At 48.9% G+C, this 14,950-nt stretch overlaps 1 protein-coding gene across 1 annotated transcript in view; it reads right to left on the bottom strand.

The window, feature by feature from the left end:
- Window positions 1-14,950, bottom strand: part of PCSK6 (proprotein convertase subtilisin/kexin type 6) — a 181,024-nt gene that overhangs the window by 79,716 nt on the left and 86,358 nt on the right. Inside the window, 1 exon segment of the mRNA XM_070620507.1 lies at window positions 4,351-4,523. Coding sequence (XP_070476608.1) covers window positions 4,351-4,523 — 173 coding nt within the window.

Consider the following 14,950-nt stretch of genomic DNA (forward strand, 5'->3'; position numbering starts at 1 on the left):
GACTGCGAATTCTGGCTGAAGATCCAACAGGTCAAACGGGTTGACCAGAATGCCCGTGGCTGCTCGCGGCCATCCTAGGAGAGCTCCCAGGGTCTCCACCTGAGGAAGCATTGAAGTGGTGAGATTGTCAACACCCGCCAAGGCCCGTGGCTGCTCGCGGCCATCCTAGGAGAGCTCCCAGGGTCTCCACCTGAGGAAGCATTGAAGTGGTGAGATTGTCAACACCCGCCAAGGCCCGTGGCTTCACCCGGGTGTGGGTTTTCGCTTTTAAGAACGTACACATGAAAGCAAGTCTTTGAAAGACAACAGCAGGTGAGGGCAGGTTCCTGCAGTGCTGCTCTATCCCACACCCACGGGATCAACGATTTCTGACCAAACCAAGTGCTTATCCCAGCCACAAACACCAGCAAAGGATTAATCCATGACGGCACTGATCTATTTGGTCCAAGTGGCTGGACCTGTTGGGGGTGCACAGCCAGCCCCATGAAACTGGACCCACGGGGCTGCTAACTTCGATGTCTTTGCCAAGGACCCTCCTTTCCAAACATGCAAGAGGAAATTGATACTTATGCCCCAAAACTGGCCAATTTAAAGACAACTTTCAACAAAATTCTGCAGTCCTTGTAGAGTAAACTGAAGGCCTGCTACTGACTGCACACATTACACTCCCTCTCAGAGTTCAAGTCCCCAGGCTGTGTGGACTCGCCCGCTCTGGAAGCCCCAGGTCATGCCCTTTGTAGACCGGGTGGATCACAGTTCCCTGCCCTTTTGTGCCTATTTGTCATAACTCTGAGCACTGACCCAGTGCTCCAAGCTGCCTCACTCACTCCGCTTTCTGCATCTCCAAGGTGGACCTGTCTGAATGGGCAAGAGCTTGGCAGAAAGGTTACTCACATCTAGCAAAAAAGTCAACCTTGCCGAAGAAAGGCACAAGTACTAAGGAAATGGGTGTGCCTGTGCATACAATTACCTGAAGGTAAAATTAATCAAAGGTAGTCCAAAGCCACTAAAATCCAAATGAAAAGGTGTTTAACCCCTCAGAGCCTATTTTGATTCCATGAGAATCACTAAAACACTATCACCCTTAACTCCCCACCCCACTCCAAATTATTTATAAAAGGTTGTCATGTTGCAGAGAGGGACACGCAACGTTATTACTCCAGCAGCACAGAGAATGGCCTTGAACAGCACTCCTCATACTTGAATGTGTACACGAATCTCGGGGGTCTTGCTACAGCACAGACTTGGATTCAGCAGGTCTGGGGTGGGCCCGAGATTCTGCATTTCTAACGCGCTCACAGGTGATGCCAGTGCTGCCGCTTCTGGACTCCACTTTGAATCACAAGGGCCTAAAATGCCAAAGGCCTTCGCCTTCCACCTTCCACTGCGCATTTTTTGCAGACCAACAGTTCTCATAGGCGTCGAGCCAGCAAAAGCCTCTTTCCCTTCGGAACACAGTTTCCTGGAAAGAGAACATGGAAGCAGGCAGAGGGCACACCCAGATCTGAGCTGTGGAGATGTTCTGGCTGTCTCCGAGGATGGCATTTTCACATTCCAGATCTTCTGCTCATATGGCAGCCACAGGACGGCAACAATACAGGACATTTCAACCACAGCCGTGAACCGACATTGCTGTTCAGGAAAGCCACAACTTCAACCGGATCGAAATGCGTCTCAGTGTCTTGCCAGATGTGGAGAGTTCATCCATGAACTCAGAAGCAGCGTTAGTGAGGGCTAGCAAACGGCTGGCATCTGGACAAGACAGCATTTTCAGCCACGGTGATGCTTAATCCTCTCTTCTGGGTGACAGGCCCGTGAGGAGTAAGGCTTGGTAAGGACCAAGTTAAACAGATCTTTATGCCAAACGATGGCTTCTGAAGGCTCCGACCACCAAACCACATAATTTACCAAAGATGAAGTCAGATTTTACAGAAAAAGACTGTAGGTGACAAATGGGGCAGCGAGGAGGAAAAACAGATGGGGATGTGGTTTGGTTTGAGATCATCAAATTTCTAGGAGGATTTTCAGAGACAATTTTAGACAGTTGTGATTTAAGGCTCCCTATGTGACATATTTTCCTTCAGAATGACTAACAAAAAACCGAAATGACCTCAGTATTTCAGGAAACCGTGACAAGAATGACAGGGAGCCACATGGTCCCCTTTGCAACTTCCTCACTCCCCTGACAGTTCGATGAAGCGATGCCGCTCCGAATTCGGAACGCAAAGAACCCCTCTCTGCAGCTCCAGAATTTCCGAAGTCCTACATGGGCTCCATCCACGCAAACCGAAGTGTAGTCAAGAACCCAAACAATCGTTTCAAAACAATGGTTACCTCTCCAGGAAACAGAGGGCCCCATCCCAAGATCAGAAATCATCTCAGAGAAATGTCAGACGCCCAGAATTAATGTTGTTCAAAGCAGTAGCTTTCATGCAGAAAACATAATCTCTAATTTACAGCCTAAATTAAGTTTAATTTTCAGGATGTTTCACTTGTCATCAGGAATGAGATCCAAGTGATTTACTTGTCGGCGGGAGCCGAGTATTGGGAAGATGAGAACTTTTTATTTGGTAGTCCCTCACGGGTAGCGGCTGACTTGGTCACACCTGAACCTTCCAGCATCCTCAGGCCAGCCCAGGTGCTCAGCAACCTGACTGAAGCAGCCTTGCATTTTCTTGGCATTGTGGGGACCAAGGTCCTAGCATGAGCACGAGTTTGAATGCTGTGGATGTTTTGGTTGTTTCTACACTGCCTCTCTTCTTTGACTTTTTTTCTTAAATCGAGTGTCCAGCTGAGTACTGAGCTCTGAGGAACACGATAGTGGTCACTCCGCTTTTGGTCACTGGCTTTTCAGACATTCAAGCCCTGAGCTGATGGAGGAGAGGGCAGCGAAAAGGAAGCCTCGGCCTTGTCCACGTGGAGCAACATCACATCCACTGGGGGAGGTGCAGGCTGGCTCACCAGCCAGGAGGTGCAGAACCACGTGGTCCTGGGAAGTGTGGGGAAATGGGAGAATTTACTGGCATTTAGTGGGGGGTGGGGGGATGGGGAGGTGGCCAGGTTGGGGGCATTCTAAGAGATAAATACTTAGCCCCTATAAAAGGAAATTAATTGAAAATGACCAAACTCAATACATCCAGAAAAGCAATCAAATCATATTACTTAGAAAAAGGCAATCATGAACAAAGTTAAACAAGATTGCTCCTCTGTGGGGCAGGACTTGGGGATGGGTGGGGAGACGAAGAAGGGCTGCTTTCAACAGGGTCCTCTGGTACAATTTGATTTATTCACTAACCATTTATTTACCACATTTTAATCACTGTGCATGAGTTACGATAAGGGAACTTTTAAAATATGTTTTTACATATATAGATACTAAAATGAGCCTCACCCACCTGCCCTGCTCCTCCATTCTCCCGTCTCTCACACGAGAAGTCCGAGGGGTAAATGCTGCCCGGGGGATGCCTGGGCTTCCCTCCTGAACCCCGCCAGCACTCACTGAGCCACACCTTATGTGCTGGGCTGGGGCTTGTTGGGCCACCCAGGGCTGGCAAGACGCTGACCACAGCTCCGTCTGTCTGCTCCAAGAAGCTATCCTTGCCCAGAAATCTGCCTTGCCTCTTGCTTGTAAGAACTGGGTCATCTCCTGTCCCCCCACCCCACTCCAGACTTTCTGACTCACAAGGTCCCAGAACTGATGATCACAGAGTGGCTGGGGGTGGGCCTCCCAGAAGGAGCCTGCCAGCCGCCTCCCGCCAGGTCCCCTTAGCCAGTCAGTGGAGAACCAGCACTCAGATGTTTGCTCTGTTTAGTCCCTGGTGAGGTTCTACCCAAAACATCCTAAACATGCTGGGCTGCATGCTGGCAGGGAGCACAACAAGCCCAAGCCTTCCTGCTGGGGCTGGATTAGTGCAAGCCCTGCAATGGATGAAGAGAGCTCCACAGCCGGGTACTTTTGTGGGCAAAAGTCTGAGGTCCAGGACACCCCTTCCACCTGCATGGTAACAGGCCAGGTGCCTGACTAAGACCCCTATCAGCCGCCTGCACACACCTCTCAGCCGTGGGCGGTCAGGCTCCAAGGAACAGAGTCCTGGGGCTGGCGGGTGACCAGCTGGCTCTCGCTGGAACAGCTATTCTGTCACGAGGTGAAATAGCCCTGCTCTGGTTGGTAGAGAGCCGCTTCCGAGAGCCCGTGAGTGACTTCTCTCTCACTCTGGTCCTGGCACAGCAGGCCTTCCTGGTCCTGTTTCAGGGCTCCGGCCTATGTCACTCTGATCTTTCGTTGTTAAAAAATGTTTTACTAGTCCCCCCGCCCCCAAGAGCCCCACCGCAGCCCCGGGTTACTCACACCTTTTTAATGCCATACTCAAAGGCCTGTTTAGCCAGTCGGCCAGGCCCGTCCACTGTCTTCCCGTCGTCGTCCGGCCCCCAGCTGGCGCTGTAAATGTCTATGTAGTTGGGCCTGATGCCCAGAGACTTCGCCTCGACCACATCTGTCACATCTCCGTCCAGCATGCGGATGCCTGAAAGCACAGAAGGAGGCTGACATCCGTGCTCACCTGGTGCTTTTATGAGCCCAGAGATTGTGATCCTGGGGACAGGGCGGCCAGAGAGCCCCAAAGAGCTTAGGAGTTTTTCCATTGTCATTTTGGTAACCTTTCTCCCCATTCCGTGCTGGCCAATGTGAAAGAATTAAAATGACACCCCAGGCCACATTGTAGTGTGCCACGCCAAGATGGCAACAAAGAAAACAAAGCTACTTGGAAAACACAGGATTTAAACAGTTTCCTCAGTACCATGACGTCACACTGGTATTTGAAAATGGACATTTCTATAAGAGAACTCCAGAGCTGTTTTCAACTTTCCCGGCTGTTAATAGTTTATGTTTGTTTTTCTTTTTTAAGAAAATTAGCCCACCCCTGATTTATAATTACGAGTTTTGGGGAAGGCAGAGGCCACACCCTAGTCCATGCAGGAGGCGCCATCTCATCTCCTGTGTATTCGGGCTCCACGACCCTTGGAGGGGTCTTCAGGAGGTGGCAAGAACAGCTTCCTCGGGAGCACCCCAAAAGGAGAGGGGGCGAGTGGGCTCCCACAAGCCTCCCAGCGCTTGCCTCTCCAGCCAAGGTCTCTCCTCCTTGCCCCAGAGCCCAGCATTTGCCTCCTTACTGACTGCACTCTGCATCCAGCAGGTGAGGTCCCCCACCTCACCCAAGGGCCTCAGCCAGAGAAGGGGTCTCAGTGATGCTGGCAGATGACCGGGAAGCAGCCACCAGCCCATCCTGCCTGGATACTAGTGAATACAGAAATTTGTACCTCTCTGCGGCTCAGGAAACCTCTGCCACCCCACCTGGATCAGCACTCTACATGGCTGTGCAGCACCCACAGCCACCCCCTCAGAGGCCCCCAGGAGCCCCTCCCACACCAGGCCCAGCTCCCTCTGCATGAGCGATGGCCATGTCTTTCATCAAAACAAACTTCAAATCTCAGAGCTATTTAAGATGTCATGGAAAAGGGGACTTTTTCTGATTACAAGAATAATATATGGTCTTTGCAGAAAGTTTGGGAAATAGAGAAATAACTCGTGACAATATTTTGGTTATTTTCTTCTAGTATATTTCTTTGCCCACAGCATCCACTTTCTCTAGAAGTCTTTTTATCCCACTGAGCTGTATGCAAGACATTTCCCTGCGCCCTTAAAGATTCTTCCAAGACGTGGTTGTTAACGTTTGCAGCCCCCTCTCCCGTGCACCCCCAGCCCAGGCAGCACTCTTTCTGGGGCCCACCTCACCAAGCAGAGGTGCCCCCAGACTGGACTGGGTCTATTCATTCTATTTCCCAGAATCCACATCAACGTATAGGAGGTTCTCAAAAAACAGAAACTCTGAATGTAGTTCATTAAAAGAAAACAAAATAATGACTTTTCCCCCAGGTGAAACGAGAAGGTACAGGACTCAAGCAGGAAGAACCACAGGAAGGAGACTCTGAGGAGACACTGCCCCAGGTGCTCAGGGACAAACTTTTTATGGAAATTAAGTCCTCCTGTCCCATCCGTTTAAACCGTAGTCGTGGAGATGCCCCGCTGTCACTTTTGATGGATAATTAGTGGGCAAGATCCCTAACACATCAATTTCAAATGATCTCGTCCTCTAATCTCTCGCCCAGTTGCACACGGCTCGTAAACAAATAACTAAAGGCACTTCATGATTTGTCAGGGTGAGAAACTTCCTATCTGAAGAACATCTGAAGAAGACGTAACTGTAGTAAATTCTTCCCTTCTATCAATCATTCTACCTGGTTTTGAAGGCTCAGGTTTTCCTGAGGTTTTCTCCTTAACATCTGCCCTGAAGTTCCCCAGTTGTGAGCTAGGAGAATATAAAAGTCACTGCAGGGGGTCCTCAGGAGGCCGGGTAGGCGACCAGTGGTGGTAGGGACAGGGAAGGCCACTCTAGGGCACATCGTTCTTGGCCCCATACCCGGGTGGGACACCAAGCTCAACTGGAAACTCTGCTATAAAAGCCTGGGAATTGTACTCAGAATCAATGCCTGAGAAATTTATAGCCAAACAACAGTGAGGCTGAGGTCTGGGTGACACGAAGACGTTCACCAACAGTGCCAAGAGCCATTCGGGAGTGTGGGCCAAGTGGGCATGGGCAGCGACTGAAGATGACGCTGAAGTCATCAGAAGAACCGTCTGTTTATAGCTGGAAGGCCTTAAAAAGGAGCAGTAGAAATAAACTTCAACACCATCCATCTTCTCTTCTATCTATTTCCCTTCCTTTCTGCACTATCTGCTACGTTCTGAATGTCTGTGTCCCTCCGCAAATTCGTATGTTGAAACCCTACCCTCCAATGTGATGGTACTTGGAGATGAGGCCCTTTAGGAGGAAATTAGGTTTAGATGAGGTCATGAGGGTGGGGTCCCCATGATGGGAGTAGTGCCATACAGACTAAAAGAGATGATTCATGTAAAGCGTGTGGCGTGCAATAAGTACTTAACGTACGTGTTAGTGGCTGAGCCTGTTTCCCCACCTGTAAAAATGGGAGTAATGACACCTACTTCAAGAGGTTGTTTATAACAATAATTACTTTTTACCTTTATTTAAAAAAAATTGACTATTTGATATATATGAAGGATCAGATGTCACATACATGTTAGTTACAAAGCCCAGTAAAATAATGGACACCCATGAACCCTCCACCTGATGTGAAACGGTCGTGACCCACTGGGGTGCATACCAACGCCCTGCCCCTCACTGAGAAATCTGCTCAGAATTTTGGATTATTCCTTCCATTGCTTTTTAAAAACTACCATTTTATACAATTGTATGAATGCTTAATAATATATTGCTTGGTTTTGCTTGTACTGGGAATGAATCCTTTGTTGGTTATATATATTGTAAATATCTTCTCCCAGTTGATGCCTTCTCTTCTCACGTTGTTTATGGTGTCTTTTCACAAATAGAGGTCCTTAATTTCAACAGAGTAAGAACTAATTTCCCTTTGAAGACGAAGGGAGTTACAACGAGGGCCAAACCTTTTCTGGGTTTGTCGGCATCTATCATGGGGTTCCTTTCTCTCTTTTATCGACGGGGCAGAGCCACCTGCAGCCACAGCCCACATGGCTGTTACATCAACTCACTGTACTTTCTCATTTCTGATTTCTGGATGGACAGGAAGAGTCAGGGTGGCCCGAAGTACCATCATTCCCACAGTCAGTGGTCTGTGTGCCCAGGGCTTCCGTGTCCATGGCTGTGTCAGAGATGCTGGACCCAGGTGCTCAGCTCCCTCTGCCACAAAGCCCCCAGAGAGGGGCCGTGACCAGTGTGGGACATTGGCAGCGGGGTGTGGCAAAGGCATGGCCCTGGCAAGACGGAGAGCAGCTCGCAGTGGGGGAAACACAGCAGGGTCTGAGAGTCCTGGGGTGGAATTTCGGCTCTGTGGGACCTTGGGCCAGGGCCTCAAACTCTCTGAGCCCTTGTTTTCCATGATATTTACATGGGGGTAGTTGAGAGGATTAAATATATGTTGAGGCCCTGGCACCCAGCACTGCTTGAGAAATGGCAGCTGCATTGTTTACGCCCTTACATCTGGCAATGCACTTTTCGGGGCAGGAGATCCCACCGGCCGCACAGACAGCCAAAACCATTCTGATGTTCTAGTGGAGAAGTGGAACCTGCTATTCTAGGACTTCTCCATGCGTGTCACAGGTGTTGGAAAGCCTATTTTTGAACAAGAAGAACAAGATGGCAGAAGACATCCAAAAGTAAGTAAAAACAAACAACCAGAATGATTTCCCAACACTTCTCACAATGCTTTTCATCTCAGAAGAGCAGTGACTGATGGGCGAGAAAGAAAGCATAAGGCATTTAGATTTTAATGAAGTATCTATTTCCCCACGGCTGACAAGTTGCCAACAAAGAAAAGGTAAATATTTTCAGTAGAAACCTGCTGTTCCAATATTAGCTTTAAATGTGAATGGCTCCCTGGAAATGCCGAATTGAAGAAAAACAGTAATCATTTCTCTAATGAAAAAGGAAAGACCTGTTTACCATAAATTGTCAGGTATAAAAATAATTTGGGCAAATCATTTGGATGGCAAATTAACTGCCGGGTGTTAGCGTGCCCATGATTGCTGCAGTGCTGGGTTCAGAGCTCATGGCAGCAGGAGACACAGGCCTGGTCCACTCCGAGGACAGGACTGCGGGCATGAAGCGGAAGGAGTGTTGCATTGAAGGAGGGTGGTGCTGTGCAAGACCTGACCAATTTGAGATTGGGTGAACAACTCAGAATGCTCTGGGGGCTCAGTCCCCCAGCAGACAGCTCTGGTTGCGCACTGAAGCTGCATGCAGCAAAGAACCACACAGGCTTGCCTCACTTTAAACCATATATGCTTCCCTATAAAATTGCCTGAACCCAGTTATACTTTAAATGCCCTGGGAGAACTTGCTGAAATGAATGATTTTACAAGTCTCTTGGTAAAGTTAAAAAAACCAACAATGCTTTTTTCATAGTGACCCGTCCTTCCTCCCTTGCCCTGTTCTAATTTAGAGCGCGCCTTTCCAAATTACAGGCTTGTATAAGGCAAGGCAAACCTATCGACGTGCAGTGGACCCCGTAAAGCAGCACAGGATACAGATTTCTCCTGAAAACTTTCCGAGGGAGCTCAATGTTAAACAGCAATGGGGGAGACGAGAGTGTGCCTGTACGTGGAGATAGGGTCTTTAAACAGGTGATGAAGCTAAAATGAGGTCATATGGGTGGGCCTTAATCCAATATGACTGGTGTTCTTATAAAAAGAGGAAACTCAGACACAGATAACACACAGACCCAGGAATGACCATGGGAGGACACAAGAAGCAGCAGCCATCCGCAAGCCAAGGAGAGAGACCTCAGAAGAAAACAAACCTGCCAACACCTTGATCTTGGACTTCTCACCCCCAGAACTGAGAGAAAATACATTTCAGTTGGTAAGGCAAAAAAAAAAGGCAATGAGAAGAAGACAGACAGACAGACACACACACACACACACACACACACACACACACACACCCCAATACAAGAAGTCAGCTATCAGCCCAGGTTGTTAACATCTAGAGGAAGGCAGGGGAGCAGGACATGCTGGGCCCACTTTTGCTTACTGAGAAGTAATGTATTTTGCCTTCAGCAAATGAATGGCAATGCAAGAGCAACGAACGGCGGCAAGTAAAATTAGATTGTAGCTTCCTGAGACAAATAGGCCTCCCCGACAAATTTTGCTCATTAATCCTGAGTTTATTTTAGCAAATCCACAGAGAATTGGTTTTTGGTTTTTCTGCCATTGGAGCTACAGTACATTCTGTTCTACCAGCAGCCATTCTGGGCCAAGTGAGGTTTCAACAGTTGTTTAGAAATGCTACAAACCTAAAAGGTTTCTGTCAACTCTCATTATCGCCTAAGATAGCAACAGAGCTCTCAAATCTCTAAATATGCCCATACATGACAACCTTGTTCTACGAACCCCAGGCAGCTGCGGTCTGCCGAGTCGTCAAGGCACATCTAGATTTACCACCACCACACGAAGTGCTTGGAGACCAGCAGCTAATGAGCAAGCCAAGTCTCTCTTGGCCGCCTGCTCTGCTCCTGATCTCCCGATGGAGCCATTCCATCTCCTTCTCGAGAGGAAATGCAGCTGTAGCCAGTGGTATACCAGAAAACTCATGGGCCTATGCTGTCATGGAGCCCTGGGTCAATGAGATGAGGCCCTTTCTAGGTAGAGTCCTGCATTAACCATGTCTTATTTTCTGTATTCTGAAACTTTGACATTTGGGGGCTCTGCCGACCCTGGATCGACTGACACCTTGCACCCCAGGGCTGGCCAACTCTTAGAGACAGCAAAGAACGCCCCCAGGAGCACATCTTTCACATGCAAACCAACCAATCCAGAGCCCACGTCCCAACCACCTTCTTTATGGGGCTCTCTGGGCCACTCTCCGCCTGCCATAATCACCCCAAGATGAGGTACCAGACAACTAGGGACAGCCCCTACACCCCAAAACTCACTGAAATTATTCAAACTAGCCAATTCTAAGCCTGCTTACCCTGCCTTGCCCATTCTTTCCTGTGGAAACTACAACAATGGCTTTAGGCCACTAGTCCCCTCACCCCCTCTGCCTCCTGACCAGCCTGGTGCTTCCCCATGTGGCCCTCCATGGCGGGGCCTGCCCTCTCCTCTTGGGAACTCTATTCCCAAACAAATTCTATTTAATGCCCATTGTCTCTTGATCTGTTGGCCTTGGCATACCTAAATAATAATGACAACTACATTTTAAATCAGTTCACTCTTTCATAATCAGGTTCTGCTGATTTTTCAAAGAATGGTAAAAACTGGAAGAGCCTCAGCAATTACCTAGAGATTTGGAATCTAGGCTGACTTTCCTGGTCTCCCTGCCAGGGAACAGGGGCCAGAGAACAACAGTGGATTGACCAGGGACACACAGCTATTCAGTGAGAGGCGGTAGCTTGGACACTGGACAGAGCAGCACACTTCTGAGATGGATGGGGCACCCAAATATCCACCCTGCAAGTGGGGACAGCAAGGAACCCTGAGAGGATTGCACTTGTGACAGAGGAAGTGAGCACATGCCCTGAACGAGCCTCTGAAGGAGACAAGACGGCAGCAAAAGTAAGACAATCACACCACCATGAAAACCAGACATTTCCTCTGCCATAAACAGGACTACCTGAGAGCTTGTCATTTGGACTTGAATATGTCTCTCCCTGTCTCTCTGTCTTTCCCACATACACCCAGGAGCAAAGCTTCTCCTCATTCAGTGTTTGTGAGGACAACCTCAGAAACCTGGACTGTGTAGCCCAAGGCATTCAAGAGTCAAGTCTCACTGTCCTCTGGGGGTGGCTGCAGCAGGGCAGCCTGGGGACGGCATGGCCACCAGGGAGACACAGGGGTGAGTGAAGGAGCTATGGCTGATTCTGTCCATCTCCTCCTTCCCATGGCTTAGCCTAGTGATGCTCAGACCCAGCAGGCAGGGGCCTTTGATGAGAACGGTGAGGGGGGGGGGGGTGGCGAACCCCAGCTCCCTGAGAGCACCGGTCCCTTGATAGTAGCTGCCCACATTCACCAAATCCCCCAAACCTCCCAATGCATCTTAAATCATTGCAGTTGAAAATGCACTTGGAGCCTTTGAAGATTAATCTGCAGCTTAAACTGTCCTCTTAAATGCTCACAAGCCTGAACTGCTTAATGGAAACGCTAATGAGATTGAATTCTGTGACTCTGAATTAACATAATTAACTAATTTATGGTTATGGATTAATTTAGCTGTTATGTAGTTAACATTTTCATGTTTTGAAAGGAAAAACATGATTCAGTTCCCCAATCTAAATATGGAACAAAAACACCAACAGAAATTTGGCTCTTGCTGTTTTCCTTTCCAGAAACGGAGTAAACACAGGCTGAAAAGATGTGCACACTTCTGAGGCCTGAGCAGGGGGCGGTTTCTGTGTCAAAGCATCTGCCAGGCCCAGAGGGGTGATCTAGGCAGCCTCCAGCTGCCCTGCTCCTTGCTGCCTGCTCCTGAGCAGCCTTGGGATCCGCCCCTTGGGCTTGGTGCTTCTCTGAAACTAGAAGCAGGGTGTGCGGTACCAAAAACACTGCATCCCAGGTGACCCTGGTCCCGCCTCAGGAACACGTCTGACTCTAGTTAAGCACCAGCACAGGTGAGGAACTTGCCAAAAGCTAGGCGCCTCCTAAAGCTAAAGGGATGATGGCTTCACTTGCCTGCAACCTGACAGGCAAGTGACTTGCTGTCAGGTTGCGGACTTCCCTGACAGCAAGTTCTGCTCAGGTCTGGGTGGACACTTGGATCCCCAGAGAGCCTGTCTCACAGGATGCTGGGAGGCGCCCTGAAGCCAGAAGGACCTGACGCAGTGACCAGGCTCACACCATCAGCCTGCAGTCTGGGAGGGGCCTTTACACCCCTCTGGGCACCAGCAGGAAGGGCTCTGTCCCACGGAGCTGAGCTTGTAGGTGAGCTGCTGCTGCTGCGGAGCTCATGGCTGGTGGATGCAACTAAGTCTGGGAGCTGCCCACCACCAATGCCAAACAGAAGCAGGTGGGGTAAGAGCAAAAAAGCATTACAGGGAGCGAGAAGGAGGCAAACTATGCAGAGGGCTGAAATTATTTTTGAAAGGTTAACAGAGTGAGAGAGTAAAGAAAGGTTAAATGAGAAGAGAAGCTAGGATGATCTCTATTCCTTCTCACTACCTTCCTATGTTATTCCCCATATCAGAGGAAGGTTGAAACGTTGAAATGCATGGCTTCATATATTTTAGACCAAGAGAGAGAAGTAAGAACAAATTATTCTCAGAGGGAATATGAATTTGTTCAAGGAAAAGAATACACGTGCACAGCATGGAACCTTCCTTTCTACTTCTGTTTCTGCTCACAGAACTTGGTGGCAGCTGTCCTCATTGGGTCACCACTATGTCCTGGCATCAGAGAGCTACAACTGCAAAGGGACAATCCAGGCCTCAGGTCAACGGGCTTGAGTTATGTCTCAGCTCTGCCTCCTAGCAGCTGTGTGAACCTAGACGTGGTGGGTAACCTTTCTGGCTGTCAGTTCCCCCTGGTGTAAAATGGCCATGATAATATCCAGCTCACAGGATCTTTCTGAGGATTACATGCAAAGATGAGGATAAGTCTGGGGTAGCATCCAGAAACTAACAGCCATCAGTGATAGCTGTTGTGATCATCACAATAAAAATACTAAAGAGACCAGACCATGAAGGGAAATTGAGCACTTGGTCTACCTATCCTCAGGACCCAAATCCCTAGAACAAATCTGTATGGCCCTGAAAACAAGATTGGCAGACAAGATGTTCTGAGGAACTCTAGAAAGACAGCAAGCAGACTGGATCGGCCAGCAGGAGTAAGCAGTGTCCCAGGGAAGAAGACTTCTGCCGAGGTAGAAGCAATTCTAGAAGCACTTGCAATCTCGAGGCCTGGCGTGCCAGGACAGGAGGGGCCCTGAGCAGGCATCAGGGAGAGGAGCTGAGGCAGCAGCAGGTCAGCTGCCTCCTCCTCCAGGCTGAGCAGCGAGCGGACTCAATTCAGAGGCTAACACAGAGAAAGAGGGCGTGAGGCCAGAAAGGTGGTACAGTGCTCTGGGAACAGGGAGTCCACCCACCACCTGCCAGAAGCAACGCTATCCCGTAGTAGGTCCCTCCTGCTCCCACGTCCCAGATAGACCCTGCCAACAGACCTGACAACCACCGCAGCCTAATAGGGATCTGTGAGCACAGACACAGGTGGACAACCAAGAATCAGCAAATATCAGAGGAAAACTAACATCGAGAAAGAGAACTACCAAATTAAAAAGGTAAATAAAACAAAACAAAAAAAATCAGATGAACCCAAGGATACAGGATTAATATCGCAAATGGGAAAAAAACTTCAAAATAAGTATCATTAACATCTTTAAAATAATGCAAGAAGGTACTGCATCTGTTAAAAATCAGTAAGAAGACTTGTGTTTCCAGGAAGATGGAGGAGAAGCACTTCTTCCCATTCTTCCTGCTAGGAAAAGTCAAAACCCTGGACATTATATATAAAACAAACAAACGACTCTGAAAGGCGGAGAGCTAGTGACCATGGGACCCAAGGAACAACATGGTAATAAGTTCTCTGGGATTCTTATTGTCTCACATAACCCAGACTTGGAGGTGAAGATGCTGGCAACCTAGAAGTGCCAAAGGAAGCAGACCAAAAAAGAGTCCCAAGCAAGGCCTGCTCCCTCCAGCTAAAGGACCAGGAAAGGGCAGCCCAGCAAGACAGAAACTTCCTACACAATAGCCGCTCTAGGCTAGACAAACACCACAGACAACACTGTGGCACCACACTCACCCACAGCAGTAAAGGCCAAGCTGGGAGCCTAGACCTGCACCTTACAAGGCTGTAATGGGGAGCCCCAACACCCCTCCTAGGTGATGTCAAAAAAGGGCAAGTAGCAGGACTTTTTCCCTCCCAACCAAAAAAGAGACTCATCCCCATGAGGTCAATGAAGACTCTGTGGGGAGTCTGGCCTTCCTACCTGGAAAGGTGTCCTTCTCCCGACCCGCTGGGGTGGTATCAGGAGGCTCGGTGGAAAGGCAGAACTTTCATCATCAACCACAGTAACAAGGTGACTGCACTATAGTGTCAGTGGAGGCCACATGGGGAGCTGGAACTCCCACCCATTCAGCATTAAGGAGAAATCCTCCTACTCCCCGGTGTATGAGTGAACAGCCTGGGATGTCTACCTACACCTGGCAATAATGAAGCAGTGGGTCTCCCTTCCCGTGCCTAGCAGTGTCAGAGAAAGCCATCTAAAATAGAAGGCTTAAATAAGACCCAGAGCTTCCTAATATAATACAAACACATACAGGTTTCAATCAAAAATCACACATCATACCA

The sequence above is a fragment of the Equus przewalskii genome, chromosome 1 (genome assembly GCF_037783145.1).
Source record: "Equus przewalskii isolate Varuska chromosome 1, EquPr2, whole genome shotgun sequence".
In the NCBI taxonomy this organism is placed as follows: Eukaryota; Metazoa; Chordata; class Mammalia; order Perissodactyla; family Equidae; genus Equus; species Equus przewalskii.